This window comes from Danio aesculapii, chromosome 24, assembly GCF_903798145.1.
Source record: "Danio aesculapii chromosome 24, fDanAes4.1, whole genome shotgun sequence".
Classification (NCBI taxonomy): domain Eukaryota; kingdom Metazoa; phylum Chordata; class Actinopteri; order Cypriniformes; family Danionidae; genus Danio; species Danio aesculapii.
This window is the reverse complement of record NC_079458.1, coordinates 36147748-36171795: the sequence shown is the minus strand read 5'-3', so window position 1 is coordinate 36171795 and position 24048 is coordinate 36147748. Positions and strand designations below refer to the sequence as shown.

Genomic DNA, 24048 nt, shown 5'->3' with positions numbered 1-24048 from the left:
CCACAGTTTACACATCTTCTGATGGCTACTTCCAGCAGGATAACGCACCGTGTCATAAAGCGCTAATCATCTCAGACTGGTTTCTTGAACATGACAATGAGTTCAATGTACTCAAATGGCCTCCACAGTCACCATAACTCAATCCAACGGAGCACTTTTGGAATGTGGTGGAACGGGAGATTCGCATCATGAATGTGCAGCCGACAAATCTGCAGCAACTGCATGATGCTATCATGTCAATATGGACCAAAATCTCAGAGGAATATTTCCAGTACCTTGTTGAATCTATGCCACGAAGGCTTAAGGCACTTCTGAAGGCAAAAAGGGATCCAACCCGGTACTAGTAAGGTGTACCTAATAAAGTGGCCGGTGAGTGAGCTGTATATATGCATGTAGCTCTTACCCTAAATCTATACATAATACTTTTACTGTGAAGATTTTTAAGGGTTTTAAGGATTTTTGGTCATCTAAATAAGCAGTAAAATCATATTTTTGAGTCAATTATCCCACTTCTACTGTACCTTATATGCATTTCTTTAAAAATATGAGTTTATTAAAAATAAAGCTATTTTGTCTGGCAGAATACAACAGTTTTGTGTGAGGTACAAAGTAGAACTTAAATTGTTAATCACTGAAAATATATTCCCCATCCGCTCCCACATTTCTCATTCAAACACACATCAAAAGAAGTATTGCACTATGAGACACAGTTAAATGATTACAGAAATGGTATTCGTTTTAAGGTTGTAAAATGCAGTTTATCATCATCACGCAGTCCTTTGATCATTCAGAACAGAGCGAAATGTAATCGTCTCATATTAAGCAAATGAGCCAACTGTGTTTAATAAGTGCGACTGAGGCATACAATCGTTTTAATTATCATTTTCATATGAATGGCACAATTTCAGTGCGTAAGGATCAGTGCGTCATATAAGGATATTTTTAAGTCTTGTATGTAAATGACATTTTAGATGTTGTCAGTATGTCTGTATTTTACATTTACAGTGTGAATATACATAACCAAATGTAAAGTTGACATTTGATAGAACCTACATATAAAGCTACGTCTTTAAAAGTATTTTGAGTGTTCACTACCAGACAAATGTCTTGTTGCCTATCCAAGACATCTAGTTGATCATTTGGTATCAGGTGTGGCTTATATAAAAGGCAAAAGCCTCTAGATTATGCTTATTTTACCAAAATAAAATTTAATCATGGTTTGATTTTAATTATTTAATTAGGACAGTAAGGTCTGATTTTGCTTAGACAAAAGTCTTGTCACTTAACAGAAATAATGTCCAGTATAGAATATAAAGTCATGGTGCAGTGTAAAAAGAATTAATAATGTGTCTGACTCCCATAAGCTTGAACGACTGCATCCATACATCTCTGCAATGACTCAAATCACTCATTAATAAAGTCATCTGGAATGGCAAAGAAAGCGTTCTTGCAGGACTCCCAGAGTTCATAAAGATTCTTTATATTCATCTTCAATGCCTCCCATCTTACCCCAGACATGCTCAATAATGTTCATTTCTGGTGGCTGGGCTGGCCAATCCTGGAGCAGCTTGACCTTCTTTGCTTTTTAGGAACTTTGATGTGGAGGCTGAAATATGAGGAGCGCTATCCTGCTGGAGAATTTGCCCTCCCCTGTGGTTTGTATTGTAATGGGCAGCACAAATGTCTTGATGCCTCAGGCTCAGTTGCCATCCACATTACAGATCTCTTGCAAGCCCCACACTGAATGTAACCCCAAACCATTATTTTTCCTTCACCAAACTTAACTAATTTCTGTGAGAATCTTAGGTTCATGTGGGTTCCAGTAGGTCTTCTGCAGTATTTGTGATGATTGGGATGCAGTTCAACAGATACAGATCAGAAAATATCCACCTTTTGCCATTTTTCCAAATGATAAACTAGAAGTCAAGTTACTATTTGTTGCTCTAACAACTAAGATCAATGACAAGACTTTCATCAGGTAGTATATTTTACACTATACTTACGATTAATAAGAGCATTAGTTAACTAGTTTTAAATTGTTAAATTAATAATTACTCCTAGCTTCTGATGAACTTGTCATATTGTAGCAACACTTTTTTTCTGTTATCACATATTATTTTTTTTGCATATACAGTAACAGTTATTATGCAAACTATCATTGTTTGCATAGACAGAACCATTAATTATTATCTACTTTTGTTGTTCATACTGTGGTGAAGATCATTGCCTTTCTGGATATGTGTTGAATTAAAATCGTTAAGCTGCAAACGAGAAGTTCTATAAACCAGTTTAAGTATTAATCCCTTTTAAAAACTTATTTCGCCATGCTTGACCCAATCTGCTTTGAAGTTTGTAATAGATGTGATTAAACCAGTTAGTGCTTTGGAGTACTGTAATTGCCAGCACATTCCATCCTGAAATGAAAAAAACTACTCAATTGATGCACAAGTGTCTATTTGTAAGAAGTGCAGCAGTGGACAAAAATAGAATCCGGTCTTTTTTACACAGCTTAGCTCTCGTGAAGACTGTTCGATGACTCATTTCCAAATGAACTGTTTCAGTTACATGATTCTGTTCAGAGAGTGATCTACTTCAGCACTCTTTATATCACACTGAACTCTGTGTACTGTGGTTGAAGGATGATCATGTGAGAGTACATATATTGCCAAAGGTTTTGAGACATTTGCCTTTACATTAACTGTAATGAGGAAAGAAGCTTTTTTTACAAGCTTTAAGAGTGTATTTGTGTATTATTGATCATTCTTCTAGAAGGACATTTGTGAGGTACATAGATGTTGGATGAGAAGGTGTGGCCTGCAGTCTCTGCTCTAATTCATTCTAAAGGGGTTCTATTGGGTTGAAGTCAGGACTCTGTGCAGGCCAGTCCAGTTCCTCCACACTAAAGTAGCTCATCCATGTCTTTATGGACCATGATCTATGTCAGGGATAGCCAAACTTGTTCCTGGAGGGCCGGTGTCCTACAGATTTTAGCTCCAACCCTAATCAAACACACCTGAACAAGCTAATCAAGGTCTTACTGGGTATACTTGAAACACCCAGGCAGGTGTGTTGAGGCAAGTTGGAGCTAAACCCTGCAGGGACACCGGCCCTCCTGGACCGAGATTGGTGACCCCTGCAGTATGTATTCTTGCGCAATCGTGTGAGCGCACATTTATTGCCAAAGGCTTTGTGACATTTTCCTTTAAATTAACTTTAATTACATGCAAATTTTAATCAGTAGGGTTTAATATGGAGTTTCCCCACCCTTTGCAGGTATTTGTAACAGCTTCAACTCTTCTGGGAAGACTTTTTACAAGCTTTAAGAGTGTTTATGTGTATTATTGATCATTCTTCTAGAAGTGCAGTTGTGAGGTCTAGCATAGATGTTGGATGACAAGGTGTGGCCTGCAGTCTCTGCTGTAATTCATACTGCAGGGATTCTATTCGGTTGAGGTCAGGACTTTGTGCAGGCCAGACTAGTTCCTCCACACTAAACTAGCTCATCCCTGTATTTATGGACCATGCTTTATGTATTCATGCGCAGTCATGTTTAAATAAGAATGGGTCATTCTCAAATCCCCATGTTCCCACAAAGTTTAGAGTTTAAAGTTTACGTCTTGTATTGCTTAACTGTGCAATCATACCGCCATCGGTGAGAGCATCAAATTAGCCAGAAGTCACATTTGAATGGTGTGGGCATCAAGGAGAGTTGAAATCGGGTCAACTTCGTGGTATAGAGCTATGATGCAGTTCAGTGTACTGGTTCACCCCTTCAGAGAATGCAGTCCAAAAAATTTGGTTCCGACAACATTAGTTCCCCAGCAAAACAAAGCACAGAGGTTGATTTTTGCTATGGTGGGTTTCCCAGTTCCCAGGAAGACCAAGGCTCTTTAATGTCTTTTATTAACAGCATGTTGAAATTAGACTAGCACTTAAACATGAACACAAAGCCTCACTACACAATTGTTTTTTACTCGGTTTATCATTAGAGCGTCATTGGCAGGGTGGTCTGAGCAAATTCTGATGATCTAGCCGGTGACAGTGTGAATGCACAGTAAGAATTAAGAGTACAGTACCTTTAACTCTCAAATTTTACGTCGGCGCCAGTGGTGTAGTGGTTAGTGCCTTGACACATGCACTGCGGTGCTCAAGCGACTCGAGTTCGATTCCCGCCTCGCGGTCCTATGCCGATCCTTCCCCTCTCTCTGCAGCCCATGCTTTCCTGTCAATACTCTCTACTGTCCTTTACATTAAAGGTGAAACCCCCCCAAAATAGCTTAAAAAATAAAATATAATTTATAACTGATAAAATGCAGTCAGGTAACTACCATTCTCCTGGCAACCATCAAACCCACACTCATCCATCAGATTTACCAGACAGAAAAGCATGATTTGTAACTCCAGAGAACACATGTCCATTGCTTAAGAGTGCAGTGGTGACCGGCTTTACATCAGTGCATCCCATGGCTTTTCATTATACTTTACATTTACATCTTTTTCATCCAAAGCATGAGTAAAAGTGAACACACCTGGAGCAATGGGTTTCCTGTAAAGCAGTTGAAGATTCGATGCCTCGCTTAAGGGAATCCCCTCAACCATAGTCTTAAGGGTGGAAGATAACTTTCCACTGCCGGTGCCAGGACTCAAACATGCAACCTTTGGATTACAAGTCCACTCTGTAACCCAGGGGTCACCAACCCTGTTACTGGACAGCTACCTTCCTGCAAAATTCAGCCCCATCCCTGATCAAACACACCTGAACTAATTATTAGGACCTGAAGCAGCACATGATAATTGCAGACAGGTGTGTTTGGTCAGAGTTGCAACTGAAATCTGCAGGAAGGTAGCTCTGATATAATTCTACGAAACTTTCTACACACTGTTCTTGAGTTATACTGAAGGCCGCGTGAAGTTAACACTACTGTGGACAGAACTATTCTGTGATTTTATGGGGCCTCCCACTTCTGTTGCTGAAATGATGCTACAAATTCACCTTAATATAATATAACTAACAACGGACCATGGAATATTTAGTTGTTAGGAAATTAATAATTTAATAATAAAATAATTAAATAATAATTCCTTACATTTATATATATTTATATAGCGCTTTACACATTGGGGGTGGGGGACTTCCTCAACCACCACCCGTGTGCAGCATCCACCTAGATGACGCGACGACAGCCATATTGTGCCAGACCGCACACCACACACCAGCTGATTGGTGGAGAGGAGACAGAGTGATGAAGCCAATTATGAAATGGGGATAGTTAGGAGGCCATGATGAACAGAGGCCAGTGGGCAAATTTGACCAGGATGCCGGGGTTAAACCGCGGTTTAACGTCTCATCAGAATGATGGCGCTCACTGAGCACTATAAAGTCCCTATCAATATACCAGGGCGTTATGACCCACACAGACCGCAGGTTGAACGCCACCTGCTAGTCTCACTAACATCACTACCGGCAGCAACCTAGCTTTCCAACGTGCTCTCCCATCCAGGGAGACCACCTTGCCTTGCTTAGCTTCAGTGGGCAACTATGTGAGAGTTTCAGAGAGCTAGCGAGCTGCCGGCTAGCTAATTTCACAAATGGATTTGAGTGATCCATTCTTTCACAAATGTTTGTAGAAGCAGTCTGCATGTCTAGGTGCTTGATTTTACACACATTCATTGCGACATCTGAATTCAATGATTTGGAGGGGTATCCCAAAACCTTTGGCAATATAGGTCCAATCTCAATTCTACCCCGTAGCCCTTCCCCCCTAGAATAGGGACACCCCTACCCCTTCACCTTAATGCGCAAAACGAGGGGTAGGGATGTCCCTATTCTCTTTAGCTTGAAGGCGTAGGGCTAATGGGAAGGGCTAGGTAGAGATTTCAGGACCACACTTGAATCCAAGGGGTACGAAATTTCACAGAATACACCATCTACAATAGCTGCATGGCTGCACATGGAAGTAAGGAGATGTACAAATGAGTATTTTTTGGTCATTATTATGAATTTTTATAACAAACAATGATATGTTTTAATATTCATAACCGTATTCATGTTTTACTGTCATTTTTTTTACCGTATAAAAAACATTGAATAAAAATGCTATACTTTGATAGCTATAATCCATAATAATAACTCCTGTATAGTAGTCACGCAACATACTTTCACATCTGTCACTCGATGACACTGGAATACCCTGTCAGAAAAGTCTAGTGGCTGGGAATTCGTTTTTTACATTGTCTGGTATAATGTAAATGTTGTCTTCCTGCGTTTAGCTGAATATGGCCACGATAGATACCAAAAAAATACACAACTGGAATAACTACGGCAGTCGCCATCATTGATCTCATATGAAGTAAGAGATTGCGATGCCATAAGATGACGTGTGCAGATGCTGTAGAGGTGTTCCATTTCTTAGGGGTAAAATTTGAAGCCCTTTCCCTTCACATTCTGTTTCAAAAGCCAAGGGGAAGGGGAAAGGGTAGGAGTAAAAAAAATAAATAAAATTGGGATGGGGCCATGTATATCTGTCAGTCAAGCAGTTTGTCAACAATTGGGGCTGGTCTATGAAATGATTATACCTCTATGTGGCAAATTGAGGTATTACATGATCCCTCACATACATTATCCATATTAATATTTTTCTAATGGTTAACATTTAAGTATGAATTAATATTGTCCCAGATAGCATGTACATCTACAAGACATCTTAAAAAGCAATTGGTCTGGAAAATATCTGCTTTGTACAGTTTACAAACAATCTAAATAATGACGTCTATTTAACATCCATCAGATAGAGAGATGTATAGAGAACATATCGGTCTAAGAAATATGCCTTTCAGATGTAAACACAAACACCAAATGTTGATGGATGTGTGCTATTAGGGATTAATGGGGTTATTTCTAGCATACTTTAACACATAACCAATGTGTTTCAGTTTGTTTGCTAACATATTTAATGTGTTGCTCCCTACTGAAAAAAGCAGCTTAAACCAGCCTAGGCTGGTTGGTTGGTTTTAGCTGGTTGACCAGCCTGGTTTTAGAGGGGTTTTGGCCACAGAGGGGTTGGTTTCCAGCCTGGTCTTAGCTGGTCAGGCTGGAAAATGACCAGCTAAAACCAGCTTGACCAGCATGGTTTAAGCTGGACATACTTAGTTTTTTTTGTTGCTGGGCTCCCAACCTGGTAAGGCTGGTCAAGCTGGTTTTAGCTGGTCATCTCCCAGCCTGACCAGCTAAGACCAGGCTGGAAATGGCTGCAAACCAGCCTGAAAGTGACTAAAACCCCTCTAAAACCAGCCTGGTTGACCTGCTAAAACCAGCCAACCAGCCTAGGCTGGTTTAAGCTGTTTTTTTCAATACGGCTGCCATGTTTTACCACCATAAATTGACACATTATAACTTTGACACCATGGTTAGCACAGTGCTAGCATGAATTATTACTTTTCTAGCAAGTTTAAAATGTTGTCAGGATGAACTTAGCATGATATCTTACAGCATACTTTTGATTTTAAAAATTAGTAGATATCCTTGCACATTTCCCCCAATGACCAGTATTTCCTTTAAACATTATTTTCTTCAGTGTGTCAACATCTGAACGACCGTAAATAGACACTGTATGTCTGTATTCATCTGTTTTTGTCTTTTATGGTGTAGTTTACCCTTGTCTTAAACCATTTTGCTTGTTAGCATATAACTGAAAAGCAAGACTTGGGAGGTTTTAAAGCACTTTGAACATTATTCTAATGTAAATAGGTGGTGTAACTAACAACCTTACCTTCATCTCACCTGGGAGAATAATCAAACCTTACATGAGGCTCTTTTTAAAAGACCCCCCGCCCCCAGATTTGGTGTCTCATTTACAACATTGGGTTATTCCCATTGACGGAAAGGGCTTTCTTTGAGTGCATGGGTCATTGGATATGGTCCGTTTGACCCCTGTAGACTCAAATTTAAGCTCATTTACATTTGAGGGGGGAAACACTGCGGATGGTGAAGATCTGTGTGTCAGTTCACAGTGAAAATAAAATAAATACATTTATTAAAGCAAGAAAACTAATTTAAATACTTAATGTTCAAAAGGCAAATGACTGTGGTACTATTCTGGATTCTGAGAATATACAGTTATATAGATCATGTAGAACAAAGACAACGATCTTGTAACAAAAACAGATACATTTTGTACTTCTGAAACAAGTAATCAGACATCATTTTTAGGCTAATGGTCTAATCTCATTCAATGACTAATGCTAAGCTAAGCTAAAAGACCCAGAAATCGACTGAAATGATTACATTTTGACTAGTAACTATTCTCGTTTTTAGCCATATTATCAAAATGACCAAAACAACTTTTAGAATTTAAGTGAGATGCTAATGGTCTAACCTTTTCAATGGCTTATGCTAAGCTAAGATAAAAGACCCAGAGATCGAACGAATTGATTCAATTTTGCCTGGTAACTACTTTCATTTCTAGCCATATTATCAAAATGATCAAAACCAATTTTTGGAATTGTTTCAGCAAGATGCTAATAGTCTAATCTGCTTCAATTATTTATTTTAAGCTGAGCTAAAAGATCCAGATTCTGACTGAATTAAATTAACATTAAATTTTGGCAAGTAACTATTCTCGTTTCTATGTTATCAAAAATGATGAAAACATATTTTTGAATTTTTTGAGTGAGATGCTAATGGTCTAATCTGATTCAATGATTTATGCTAAGCTAAAAGACCCAGATTTCGATTCAGTAACTATTCTCGTTTCTAGCCATATTATCAAAATGATCGAACTATTTTTTAATTTTTTTAACAAGATGTTAATGGTCTAATCTGATTTAATGACTTATGCTAAGCTATGCTAAAACACCTAGAGATTGACTAAGTTTATTACGTTTTGGCTAGTAACTACTCCAATTTCTAGAGATATTATCAAAATGATCAAAGCATTTTTTTATTGTTTCAGCAAGATGCTAATGGTCTAATCTGATTCAATGACTTATGCTTAGCTAAACTAAAAGGCCCAACAATTGAATTATTTGATTAAATTTTGACTAGTAACTACCCTCATTTCTAGCCATATTATCTAAATGATCAAAATACTTTTAAATGAGATGCTAATGGTCTAATCTAATTCAATGATTTATGCTAAGCTAAGCTAAAATACCTAAAGATTGACTGATTTGATTCAGTTTTGGCAAGTAGCTACCTTCATTTTTAACCATATTATCAAAATGATTTTTTTGAACGAGACGCTAGTGGTCTAATCTGATTCAATGTCTTATGCTAAGCTAAGCTAAAATACCCAAAGATCAAATTAATTGATTTGATTTGGGCTAGTAATTACTCTCATTTCTAGCCATATTATCAAAATGACCAAAACTAATTTGTTAGTTTTTTTGAGTGAGATGCTAATGGTCTAATCTGATTTAATGACTTATGCTAAGCTAAGCTAAAAGACCCAGAGATTGACTAAATTGATTCACCTTAGGCTAGTAACTACTCTTATTTTTAGCCATATTATCAAAATGATAAAAAACTATTTTTGAGCGAGATGCTAATGGTCTAATCTGATTCAATGACTTATGCTAAGCTAAGCTAAAATACCCAGAGATCAACTGAATTGATTAAAAAATGGCGAAACTCAATTGTTTAACTCTAGCGGAGTGGTAAAACGAGCATATTTCCAAAAAATGGGGAATGGTCCTTTAGGTAAAAACAACAACATCCGATAGTTCCAAATCAGTTCAAACACATATGAACTAAAATCGAATCAATTCTGGATCAAAGGACATCCTCCACGTTGTTAAGTGCAATGAAAAAGACAGTCAAACCTATTGCACAATATAATTTACAAAGCTACATAATCCAGTCCTCACATATCAATTCCTACGCATCACAATGTCAACAAAAAAGTGTATCCGGGCCATATGCCTGCTAATTCAACAGGAGTATACAGTACAGTACATACACAGCATGCCTCTCTTTGTCTCTCTTTCTTTCTCTTTCTCTTCGGCACCTGCTCCCATAGCTTCAGTTCATACACAAATAATAGCTGCACCTCCTTGAGCGGTTGTCATGGCAACTGCACAAGACATCGTCAGAGGCGAGCAGAGAGATGCTATGGTGTCCGCTCATTATGATGTACATGGGGAATGAAGTGTGTTCCTGCGTATGACACATGTTAACATGACGCAGCATGTGTTTATAGCCATCGCAAGCTAGTTTAGCTTCTAAACCGAATTGTTTGTTGCAGAACCCCATTAGAGCAATTACACAGCATCTATACAGCATTTTGAGAAACATGGAAGCTGCGGAGAAGTCCCAAATGCCACTTGAAATTACTACCTGCAGTACATGAAAGACAATGGCCCTTGTTTCTGCTTAGAGAGCTCTCATAAGCACTTGAACATGCTGTCTGAAGGTGCACTCACTAATGTGCGTGGAGAAGAAGTGCACTGAATGTTTTTCAGGAGGTTTTTGCTTTGAATTCAGGCCAACTATAAGATTTTTGGGTATGCTTACTACTCCTGGGATCTAACATATTGCATCATTCCGGGACAGACGTATAAGCATCCATTAATGCATGATGAAAATAACAGTAAACATAATAACTAAAGTAAAGCTTGAACCGGAAGTTGCTGCACCCTTTTGTTTCAGTATGATGACACATTTCCAACAGGGATTGAATGTTGAGTTGGTGGCAGGGTTTAGTTATGCATTCTTCCTCTTATCTATCGCTTAATAAAGATTTTAAAGTATTTTTAGTCATTTAAATAAGCATTAAAATAATTATTTTGTGTCAATTATTCCATTCCTACCTTATTCGCGTCTTTAAAAATATGCGTTTATAGGAAAAAAGCTATTTTGTCTGGCAGAAAACAACAATTACTAATGCTGCACTGTAAAAAAAATAATAATAATTTTACAGTTTATTTCCGGCAGATGGGGTAATTTACTGTAAAATAACAGAGGTTGAATTACAGAAATTTACCAGAATTCTAAATTTAAGTAAATTTCTGTAATTTAACGTCCTTTATTTTACAGTAAATTTCTGTAATTTAATGGCCGTTATTTTACAGTAAATTTCTGTAATTTAATGTCCTTTATTTTACAGTAAATTTCTGTACTTTAATGTCCTTTATTTTACAATAAATGTCTGTAATTTAATGTACTTTATTTTACAGTAAATTTCTGTAATTTAACTCCCTTATTTTACAGTAAATTTCTGTACTTTAATGTCCTTTATTTTACAGTAAATTTCTGTAATTTAATGTCCTTTATTTTACAGTAAATTTCTGTACTTTAATGTCCTTTATTTTACAGTAAATTTCTGTAATTTAATGTCCTTTATTTTACAGTAAATTTCTGTACTTTAATGTCCTTTATTTTACAGTAAATTTCTGTAATTTAACTCCCTTATTTTACAGTAAATTTCTGAAATTTAATGTCCTTTATTTTACAGTAAATTTCTGTAATTTAACGTCCTTTATTTTACAGTAAATTTCTGTAATTTAACATCCTTTATTTTACAGTAAATTTCTGTAATTTAACGGCCGTTATTTTACAGTAAATTCCTGTAATTTAACAGCCGTTATTTTACAGTAAATTCCTGTACTTTAATGTACTTTATTTTACAGTAAATTTCTGTAATTTAACGGCCGTTATTTTACAGTAAATTTCTGTACTTTAATTTCCTTTATTTTACAGTAAATTTCTGTACTTTAATGTTCTTTATTATACAGTAAATTTCTGTACTTTAATTTCCTTTATTTTACAGTAAATTACTGTACTTTAATGTCCTTTATTTTACAGTAAATTTCTGTAATTAAACGTCCTTTATTTTACAGTAAATTTCTGCAATTTAATGTTCTTTATTTTACAGTAAATTTCCGTAATTTAACTCCGTTATTTTACAGTACATTTCCGTACTTTAACGTCCTTTATTTTACAGTAAATTTCCAAACTTTAACGGCCGTTATTTTACAGTAAATTTCTGTACTTTAAAGTCCTTTATTTTACAGTAAATTTCTGTAATTTAATGTCCTTTATTTTACAGTAAATTTCTGTACTTTAATGTCCTTTATTTTACAATAAATTTCTGTAATTTAATGTCCTTTATTTTACAGTAAATTTCTGTAATTTAACTCCATTATTTTACAGTATATTTCTGTAATTTAATGTCCTTTATTTTACAATAAATTTCTGTACTTTAATGTCCTTTATTTTACAATAAATTTCTGTAATGTAATATCATTTATTTCACAGTAAATTTCTGTGATTTAACTCCGTTTTTTTCCAGTAAATGTCTGTAATTTAATGTACTTTATTTTACAGTAAATTTCTGTAATTTAATGTCCTTTATTTTACAGTAAATTTCTGTAATTTAATGTCCTTTATTTTACAGTAAATTTCTGTAATTTAATATCCTTTATTTTACAGTCCATTTCGGTAATTTAATGTCCTTTATTTTACAGTAAATTTCTATAATTTAACAGCCGCTACTTTACCTTTTTTACTGGCACCCCAGCTGCCGGAAATAAACCGCAAAATTACAGATTTTTTTTACAGTGTGGGTTCACTCCAAATAAGGAATTAGGTATTCGTAAAGGCTGATTTAAACTTCGTGATCGCAGCACGTGCCTTGCGCATAGTCATGCATTTATACTTCTATTTGCTGTTTGTGTTGCTATGCAATAACACTTCCGAAACGCTAGCTGGCAGTAGGTTATTTTATGCTTCTCTGTATCAAGTTTTTTTGCAGGGGGTTTGTTTTTTCAAAACTCTACCTTAATGTAAGCTAAAAGTAGCTAAAACCCGCTCATTCATAGGCGGGAACCAGTGGATGTGCAACAACTATAATCAACTTTAATCAATTAAATCAGGTAAACAAAAAAAAAAAGTCTCCATCTGGAGCTCCTTTACCGGACTCGACACTTATAAACAGTCGCTCCATCGGGCTCGTGGCACTCAGCCCCGCCCACACTTGTCACCGATACCAAGCCGACCAATCACAGAGCTTGCGCTATGCATCATTGTGATGTGTAGTAACATTTTTTGAGAGGTGCACATCAGCATCGGCGTCAGCCACTGCGAGGAATATGCGACCGCGCAAAGGCTGTGCTGGACCATAGACGTGCGCTTGACGCAGAACTATAAATCAGCCTTAAGAGTAAATAACATGCAAATGCATGAATACAGCCTACTACACTAACGTACACATTATTCAGTCACCAGATGGCGCCAAACTGTCAAAAACAACACCATGACAGATATTCTTAAATATGTATATAAACATAATCACTAAAGGTCAAGAATAGATGAATCAAAGTGTTAATAGATTCAGTGGTTGTTTTCTGGAATTTCGGGATTGACCAATCAGAGTCAAAGGTTCCAGAGAGTCACCAACAGAAATAAGGTCAATGATGGATTATATAGGCATAATCTAGTTTTGAAAAAATATTTAGTTTTTGAAAGGATAATTTGCTCCAAAAAAATTTACTTAAAATTTACTCTCCCTCAGGTGGTTTCAAACCTTTCTTGCTTCTGTTGAACACTAAAAAAGAAACGGAGAAATCTGGAAACCTCTAACCAGTAGCTATGTTTGCATCCAAAAAACAAAAATTTACTTTATGCGCAAAACTGGGATAGCACATAAAAGATGTGTCAATAAAGCAGCGTTTTCATCCACTGAATGAAAGAGAACAAATTCGTCACTTCCTGATTAACTGGCACCAAATACCAACAGTAAAAACGGAATTAGCTGTGGTAGGAGAAGCTGCGTCAATCTTTTCTTTATTTAATAAATGACCTGTGCCTCAGAAGACAATGCCGACATGTAATGAACACATGGTGGCGTTTGAAGGCGTAAGACACGGAGCAGACGCTCATGACAGTTCTGGAGGTCATTAATAATATAAGAACACTAATAGTAAAATGGTTACGGCGTTTTAGAATGACCAAAACAACATTTCAGATGTTTTACAGTGTGCTCAGCCTGCTGGTTTATCCATTTACAGACAATTGTATCATCACATGATCTCCTATAACAAAATCACGACTTTTTTAATGCACATACTGGAATTTGTTCGGTAAAAGTGTTTTCATCGTAGTTTATGCGCATCTTTTCTTATCGACTAAAAAGTTTATCCTACTCAGTTATGCCCATATGTTTTTATGCGCATTTTTAAAGCTTATGCGCATCATAGTGCTTACAGCAACCGATTTTTTATACACATATCCAAAATGCACATACAAAAATGGGTATGGAAATATAGCTACTGACATGCATAGACGAAATCAAAGTAATACTAGTTAGATACTAGTCCAGATTTCAGTTTAACAGAAGAAAGAAACTCATTGATGTTTGAAACAAGTATAAGTAAATGATTGTGTTCTCCTTTTTTTGTGTGAACTATCCCTTTAAGCTGATAAGAGGACCAATGGCACTAAGTTCAGTAGTGACATGCTCATATCAAATTCTAACATAGTGATAACCAGCAATAGACAGGACGAAAAAAGCTCTCCAGATTGATAGGATTGTTAACGCTGAAAAGTGCAGACAGCTTTTAATCCATCATGTCACACTTCAATCCATCACGTCAGCAGCACCTCATTGGTAAGGGTTTTATTTTCCAGCATGATAATGATCCCAAGCACACTGCTAAAATGAGAAATCCCGTTTTAAGAGAAAACAGCTGATAAACAGCCTCCACAGGGTCACGACCTGTATATTATAGAAGCAGTATAGGATTGACCTGGACCGAGAAAGAAAGAAAGTCAGCCCTAAGCTAAACCAAGACTTACAGTATAATAAAAAATGCAGGACTACTTTTCCAAAATAGTTCATTTTTGCTTGCCATTTTGATCTTTTATTAAGGGGACAGTTCACCCAAAAAATGAAAATTCTGTCATCATTTACTCATCCACCATTTCTTCCAACCCTGTTTGAGTTTCTGGTAACACTTTATAATAACTACACACTATGAATCATTTACTAAGCATTAGCATCTAGTGAATTCATTATTTCTTAAGCATTAACTCTACATTAATAAACGTTAGTAAGCAGTTTATAACTGCAGCTACAAATGCTGTATTCTTGACTTATAAGCACCTATATAATGTGCTTAATAATTGTATTTTCATACTTAGTTAATAATTTATTTTTCATTACTAAATTAAGTATTGCATCATTTACAAACATTTGTATTTAAGAGTAGTTGAGGGTTTTTAGGATCATTCAGAATGAGTTAGTAAATGATTAATAAACTATTGAAATCAACATTTACATATCTTATTATTCAGGCATATACTAATAGTTAACTAATATGTTAATAAATGCTTTATTAACTCAACTTCACGCAATTTTGTGACCTAATTTAATGTGAGGACTATTTATGCTTTATAAATCCCTTATCAATAACAATTAAAGGCTCAGAATCAAATGAACAATAATCTTTGCAATCTTTTCTAAAAAATAAAATTACTGTAAAGTTTAAACATTGCCAAATAACAGGAGAGTCAAAATACGACATAAAACTGGATAAAACAACAACAACAATATAGTAATTTAACAATATAATAAGATGCGATGCTTAAACTCTACAGTTATTGTATTTTAGATAAGGTTGCAAAGATTTATTTTTCATTTGAAGTACAGTTTTATTTGTGTATCTTTAAATGAAAAGGAATGAATAATGTCATTTTTCCTGTTTAGAATTTAACTGAGCCTTTAATTGTCATTTATAAGGGATTTAAAAAGCATAAACAGTCCTCACTTTAGATTAGGTCACAAAAATGAATGAAGTTGAGTTAATAAAGCATTTATTAACATACATAGTAACCCTTAATATATGCCTGAATAATAAGACATATACATGTTGATTTCAATAGTTTATTAATCATTTACTAACTCATTCTGAATGATCCTAAAAACCCTCAACTACTCTTAAATACAACTGGTTAGTAATGAAAAATAAATCATTAACAAAGAATAAAAGTACAAGTATTAAGCACATTATAAATATGTTTGTAAGTCAAGAATACAGCATTTGTAGCTGCAGTTATAAACTGCTTACTAACGCTTATTAATGTAGAGTTAATGCTTAACAGATAATGAATTCACTATTTGCTAATGCTTAATAAATGATTTATAGTGTGTAGTTATTATAAAGTGTTACCGAGTTTCTTTCTTTTATTGAACACAAAGATATAAGAAAGATTGAAGAAAAAAGCCATTGACTTTCATAGTATTTTTTGCTCCTGCTATTGATGTCCAATTCCAACATTCTTCAGAGTGTCTTCTATTGTGTTCGATAAAAAAAGGAAACTCATAAAAGTGTAGAACCACTTGAGAGTGAAGAAACGGAGAGGAAATGTTCATCCTTTTTTGGGGTGAGCTATCGCTTTAAGCTCTGTTTGAATGCCTGTTCGATAACTTCAGTGTTGCCTCACTTCCTTTCCCATCCCTTAAGTTCAAAAGCAGATCGATATGATATTTTTGAACAATATAGGACAGCGAAGCAGAAAGAAGAGCTCTAACAGTGTGCACTGAATGTACTTGAGCCAAAAGAATGTACTGAAATATATGGATTACTCAAAAGAATGGTGCAGTACTGCTCCTGGGTAAAAGACAAGAAGCCCCATTTTGGTGTTTGCATCAAATTAGGTGTAAAACAAAATGAATTTACAGTATACAAAGCATATTAAATGCAAGTATTGGTTCATCTTAAAGGGACAGTTCATCCAGAAATGAAAATTCTGTCATTTATTCGGCCTTTACATGTCTTTAACCAGTTTGGGTTTCTGGTCACACTTTATTTTGATGGTCCTTTTGTTGAATTTAAGTTACATTGCATCTACATGCCAACTAATTCTCATTAGATTATAAGTAGACTGTTAGGTTGGGGGTTAGTGCAAGTCAGTGTTTCTCAACCACATTCCCAGAGGACAACCAACACTGCATGCATTCCGTGTCTCCTTAACCAAGCAAACCTGATTTAGATAATCAGCTCATTAGCAGAGACTGAAAGACCTGTATTGGGTGTGACAGACAAAGGAGACATCCAAAACATGCAGTGTTGGTGGTCCTCCAGGAACATGGTTGAGAAACACTGGTGTAAGTTGACATGTACCTGCAAAGCTTCTTATAGTCAGTTAAATGTTTGTTGAAGGAGCAGTATCAGCAGATATTAAGCAGACAGTGTATTAATACTCAAATGGACCATCAAAATAAAGTGTTACTGGGTTTCTTCTGTTGAACACAAAAGAAGATATTTTTAGAAATGCTGAAAACCTGTAACCATTGAAAAACAAGCACTATGGACGTCAATGGTTACAGGTTTCAATTTCTTTTGTAAAATATCTATCTTTCTTTCTAGAAGAAAGAAGGTCAAACAAGTTTGAAACAAGTGAATGGTGAGTAAATAATGACAAAATTAGCATTTTTGGGGGGAACTATCCCTTTAAATGTTAATGAAATGTTGAAATATGAGTAAAATAATTGTCATTTGGCCTTAATATAGTTATGTATTTATTAAAATATGTAAAATATTAAGTGATCATACTAACATTTTAATATATTTAAATGATTAACTAAATATTTTGAAGTACAGTGGCAAAGTATAAAGTTATAAATATGCAAATAGATGTTATTTTTGGGGTTAAATCAAGTTTTTAATTATGTCATAAATTATTATTTTTCTATAATAAATGAAATATTTAACAAAGTATTATTTTATAAATAACATTAAATAAAAGCTTTGGTTATCATTATTGTCCCTACTTTATAAAGTCCAAAAAGCTGACACTTATGTAACATGCCTAACTTGTAAAACATATATAATTAAAATTATATAGCTGTGGGTTACTATTCCTGTATTTGTACGATAAAAGCAAACCTACAGTGAACTCAGAGGCTTTCAAATTAAGATGAACTTTTTTATTTGGTAAAATGAGAAAATGCCTTACATAACACATAGCACTGACATTCATAAAGTTATGTGGAGATTGTGAAATGTAATGATTGTCTTTCAGTTGATTCTAAAGAAATAGCGTTACCCGCACTCTGCTTAATCAGTAATTCTGTTGCTCATTTTCATAATTTTCTTTGTTTGTACACAGCAAATTAACTTGAAAGTAAAAACTGATCTAGAACATTCCAAACAACCTTAAGCATCCATTTTGAAAGAACAAATAAAGAGCAACGCAACGTTTGGTTTGCACACTATAAATCTCCCAATTGTGGTTCACAGATGCTCCTGTATCAAACATCTACAGGTCTATTTGGAAAAGCAACGGTGCTGTTGAATGACCACAAAAAAGCTTCCAGAATGAGATCGTGAAATCATTCAAAAGCACAACTCCGCAGTTGCTAAACTGGTTTCAAGTGAACATTTGAATGGTGAAAAAACTGTCACAGTTTGGAGGCAGTCAATAAAGATTTACTCAAGTCTTTTGCTTCTCCGGCTGTTCTAACATGTTCATATCCCAGGATTGCCATGGCATGATGGCAGTACTCCTCTACTTGCTTGATCTGCTGAATACTCAACACAGTTCTCCACGCACTGGCCGCCTGCGTCGCATTCCTGGCAGAAACAATAAATGGCTTTGAGGAAGAACTTGTGCCGTTCGTCATATTAAGAGCGAAAGACTCAATGTCAAGATTGGCACTGATATTGGCAAATTGATAAACATTCCGGAGTGTTTTGACTGGGTTGTCCACCAGATCCTCATAGCGCACTGCTAGGTATTTCCCTTTCAGCCAGGCTGGCGGATTTAAGGCAGTTCTCAGGCTCCTGTATGTCCGGTCACAAATCACCTCCATGGCTCCAACTGAATGATAATCTGCACCGTCCTTTTTGCTGATTTTGTGGCCGGGATCTACAAAGTGTATCCTACGGAGTTTGGGATCCCTGCTTCGGACCACCTGTAAGTTCTCACGAATCAACCCATGCCTTGATTTGATCCTGGAGTTGGCGACGGCTCTGGGATCTCGCATGAGGTGAATCACCTTCAGATCCAGAGATGGATCCTCCATCAGTGGCGCCAAAACATTGACGTCCAGAACCCGCACGCCTTTAATGACTATAGTGTTGTACTTAAGGCATTCTTCCTCTAAAAGCCTAAGGCTTTGAGGAGGACACTTTTTGCACACTTTGTCATCCACCATGCCGACCACATCTTTTCTGTAAGCAGAGCAAAGAGGGTACGAGCAGATGACTTTATTAAGAGTGGCACCAAAAAGTCCAAGCGAGGTGAAGTTTTTTCCCCCAGGGCTGTTGTACAGCTGAAAGACTGAAAGATCACAGCGGTACAGCGAGCTCAGCATGTCCCTTGCTGCACCCTGTAAGGACACAGCATCACCCGGGTACAGTTTCTGCCAGATGTGCCACATCGGTTCATAAAGAAAGAATACCTCAGGGTGTTGATTAAATAACTCTCCGAAAAACGACGAGCCGGACCTCCATGTGGTCAAAACATACACAAGCTGTCTCTTCTTAGCAAGCGATGGCCTGTAAAGGAATCGCATGTCTGATCTTCCCTGATAAGGAGTGCTTCTCATCTGGACGTTACACTGTTGAGGCTCTTTAGTCCACCTATAGTTAGCCAAGTTGAGCATTGTGAGAACTAGCAGCAGAAAATAGGCTATAAACAATATGATTCTTTTCCTCCGCAGCACTTTCATTACGATTCCAGGCTGGGTGATTATTTTAGTAGGATGATTCCGATAGGTTTTGAGATTTCTATCATAAACACCATTCTTTTCCCCCAAAGCAGGCAACTGAAGTTGTAAGAACTGGTTGCTTCTCATCTGTTGGGAAAAATAGAGTGGTTTTGATCCACTCGAGCACACTGAATGAGCACACAAACACTGTCAGTCCAAATTATGTCTTCGTGCAAGCAAACTTTGCTCTCACTGAAAACACAAATGTGATCTCCTCGTCTGCCAGCAAACATTCAATATCCATCACATCCACAGTCCAATCGCGTGCATTGCTGAACGTAGCGTTACTGCAGTGCGCAGAATCTCCCCTCAGTCCTCAGAAATAAACACCTCAGATGTTTATAATAACATGTCCGTCCGTTCGTACGCGCATCAGTATCGATTGATACATCCTTATTGCATTATTTGCTCATAATGTTGTTCCAGCGGTGATGGAGAATAATCATAGGCATTAGTAGTACCTCATATCCGCGTCGCGTTATGAATGCGGTCGGGATGCCTTCGTTACTCTCCAAGCATCCACCGGCGTCCTGTTTTCCTGTCGCGTGTCGTGATGCGCGTCTGTTTTTGGCCGATGTGGCGTCTGTCTCCGGCTCTACTGTACTGAAAGCATTCAGTCTCGGTCAGGGGGTAATGAAGACCCTCCCCTTCAACGCAGCCAGTGGAAATACACCGGCGCTTTCTCCAACTCAAACTCCCTCTCCTCATCTTGTCAGTGAACAACAGAACAGTTGAGATGCTCAATACACCAAATGCCGTCATCTGGCATACGCAAAAATTGCTCAACAGCTTACTAGTAGCAGTGAGACATTAATTACAGCTAATTAAGGCACAACGTTTCATCTAGAGGTATTTTAAAGAAATTGTAGTTGTTACATTTGTATTATTATTATTATTTGTATTATTATTATTAATAATAACAATATTATTGGTGTTGTTTTGTATTTTATTATCTTATTATAATAAAACCTAATTGTTTTTATTGGAGAAATGTTTTCTCTATGACTGACTGTAAATTAAAGAAAGAAAGAAAGAAAGAAAGAAAGAACGAAAGAAAGAAAGAAAGAAAGAAAGAAAGAAAGAAAGAAAGAAAGAAAAAGAAAATGTCCATTTAGCATCTCTCAGAGAAACGATCAAGTTAAAAATACATTAGGATTTTTCAATTATTCTGTCATTCTTTTAATCATTCAGCTAAAGAAATATCAACACAAATGCTAGTCACAGGAGGTATTTGCAGGCATATAAAGCAACAATATTTGATATTTCGACAGTCTGTTTCTTGCTTTAATAATAGCATTCGTTTTCATTACATGAGATTCCTGCCTGTGATGCAATGCCCTGTTAGACTGCATTTCTCTGTAATATTTATGGCTTCTATTGGTGTGGTGTCAATATCATGGTATGAAGAGGTGGATTAATACATTTAGAAGGCAGGTGACACCGTGTAATGCGCTGCCTGCCAATGCTTAAATGTCTACTCAAAAAGTCGCAGCTACTGGCAAGGACTATAAAACAATATTTTACCTTTGAGTGTACATGGTGTTAATGTGGTTTTTTTTTACTATTTTTACTTTGTAACTATACTTTGTATGTATACAGTTAAAGTCAGAATTATTAACCCCCCTGAATTATTATTCATGAAGAATGAATAAATGAATGAATGATGACAGTAAATAATATTTTACTAAATATGTTTCAAGACACTTCTGTACAGCTTAAAGTGACATTTAACAAGTTAAATTAGATTAACTAGGCAGGTTAGGGTAATTAGGCAAGTTGTTGTAAAACAATGGTTTGTTCTGTAGACCGAAAAAACATGTAGCTTAAAGGGGCTAATAATTTTGACCTTAAAATAATAAAAAAAAAATCTAAAACTGCTTTTATTCTAGCCAAAATAAAACAAATAGGACTTTCTCCAGAAGAAAAAACATTATCAGACATACTGTGAAAATTTCCTTGCTTTGTTAAACATCTTTTGGGAAATATAAAAAATAAAAAATAATAAAAAAAAGAGTAATAATTCTGATTTCAACTGCATATATATATATATATATATATATATATATATATATATATATATATATATATATATATATATATATATATATCCAAAATAATAATCTATAGCGATGCAGTGGCACTGTAGGTAGTGCTGTCGCCTCACAACAAGGTTGCTGGTTCGAGCCTCGGCTGGGTCAGTTGGCGTTTCACTGTAGAGTTTGCATGTTCTCCCTGCGGCGCATGGGTTTCCTCCGTGTGCTCCGGTTTCCCCCACAGTCCAAAGACATGTGGTACAGGTGAATTGGGTAGGCTAAATTGTCCGTAGTGTATGAGTGTGAGTGAGTGTGTATGGATGTTTCCCAGAGATGGGTTGCGGCTGGAAGGGCATCTGCTGCGTAAAAACATGTGCTGGATAAGTTGGCGGTTCATTCCACTGTGGCGACCCCAGATTATTTAGGGACTAAACCGAAAAGAAAATGAATGAATGAATAATCTATAGCAAAGTAAAATACAATAATAACAATAATGAATGGATTTATTTTTTTCTACCACAATAAATATTTAGATTTTGATTAAACTTTAAAGTTTGAACCAAAGTTATATTATTCTTTGAGAAAACCTCAGTTTAGCTGTAACAAATGACAGTCATTTTTAAAGTTGTATTAAAGTATATATTTTTTCAGTGTATAATTCCATACAAATAATTTTACTCAAACTTTACCCCATTGAATAAAGCAATTATCCCACCCAATTGTGCACCAATTTTGCAAATAACAACTATAAATTTCAACAACTATGGGTTAAGTAAATACATTGAATACATCTATCTATCTATCTATCTATCTATCTATCTATCTATCTATCTATCTATCTATCTATCTATCTATCTATCTATCTATCTGTCTGTCTGTCTGTCTGTCTGTCTGTCTGTCTGTCTGTCTGTCTGTCTGTCTGTCTGTCTATCTATCTATCTATCTATCTATCAATTAGTTCAAACATCAGCACTTACTTTTTTAATCACTGTTTTCTTTTATTATTTCTCTTAAAATTAATTAACTTATTAATATTGACAGTTTTCTAGGAGAAATAAAAACGACCTTCTAGCTCTAACACTTTCTCCTTGCTATTGTGTCTACTTTAAATATTTGCAACATGGTCACACTTTACAATAAGGCTCTATTAGTTAATGCTAGTTATTGTATTTACTAACATGAACTAACAATGAGCAACATATTTGTACAGCATTTATTAATAATCATGATTCAACATTTACTAATGTATTTTTAAAATACAAGTTCTTCTTCTTATCAATAGTTAACGACCATGAGATATTAAGAACTAGCCACTGTAAATAAATGTATTGTTCTTTGTTTGTTTATTTTAGTAATTATATCAACTAACGTTAATGCAACCTTATTGTAACATGTGAGCTACGTATAACTATGTACTGCATTATTAAACAACTTGGATTTATATCTGGGGAGTGGTTTTGGATAAAAGTGTCTGGCAAATGATTGCATATTAATGAAATCTGTTCTGAGTTGAACTTTTGCTTTTATTTACGGCAATGAAAAGGAAAGAAGCATCACTGTCATGAAAGCATCAGATCACATTCTGAAATAATGACAATAACAGACCAGTTTTGTTTATGTTTTTATTGATAAACTCATTTAAAAAAATTATAAATGTACACATTCACAGCAGGCTTGGCGTTCCAGAAACACCCCAACCTCATAAAAAACAACAATGATGCTTGTTACTTGACATTTCAAAGTTGGACAGTGTTGAATGTGAACATGTGCCTTCAACCCACAGCTGCTCTTTCAGGTAAATAATTTATCAGGAGCTTACAGTGATTGATTAATATGATTAGAAAAAATATACACAGACTGATTGATGTTTACTTTTAAAACTAATGGCCAAATCAATTATTAACCATTAATGTGACATCTGTAAACTGGAACTCATCACAGTTTCCTTTTAGTTCACAGGATAACCTATCTTTGTATTTGTTTATTGACGATCAGCTGTATGGTAAGTTTATGAAAAACATATATCATTGCTTCTTTGTGTGTCTACTGTATGTTGCAACCCAGGCTCATTCTGATATACATTTCTGGAGAGCACCAAATACATTCCAGGAGCTACATTTTTTTTTTTTTTTTTGCAGTTTTTGTTTTCACGAATCCACCAGAGACACGCTGTGTACTCTTTTGGAGATCTCAAATTTCTCTCGCGAGTGCCATTCGCGCCTGCTGTTCTTACGTAAATCCACCAGAGGCCACTGTTGACTGACTGAATGATCGACAGGCTCACCCTCCTCTTTCCCTAAACCCAA

At 35.8% G+C, this 24048-nt stretch overlaps 2 protein-coding genes across 3 annotated transcripts in view; one reads left to right on the top strand and one right to left on the bottom strand.

Moving 5' to 3' along the window:
• The window catches only part of si:dkey-105h11.2 (NXPE family member 3), a 52817-nt gene that overhangs the window by 11118 nt on the left and 17651 nt on the right, over window positions 1–24048 (top strand). The window contains exons 2-3 of one of the 2 annotated variants that reach the window (XM_056450757.1): window positions 23412–23537; window positions 23695–23744. The exons of the other annotated variant lie outside the window; for it this stretch is intronic. Of the exons in view, the coding sequence (XP_056306732.1) occupies window positions 23507–23537; window positions 23695–23744 (81 nt within the window). The 5' untranslated portion in view covers window positions 23412–23506. The remainder of the gene's footprint in view (window positions 1–23411; window positions 23538–23694; window positions 23745–24048) is intronic. 2 annotated transcript variants of the gene reach the window in all.
• Window positions 17910–20418, bottom strand: chst2b (carbohydrate (N-acetylglucosamine-6-O) sulfotransferase 2b). Its single transcript, XM_056450760.1, has one exon. The coding sequence runs from the start codon at window positions 19794–19796 to the stop codon at window positions 18399–18401; it is 1398 nt and encodes a 465-aa protein (XP_056306735.1). The 5' UTR covers window positions 19797–20418; the 3' UTR covers window positions 17910–18398.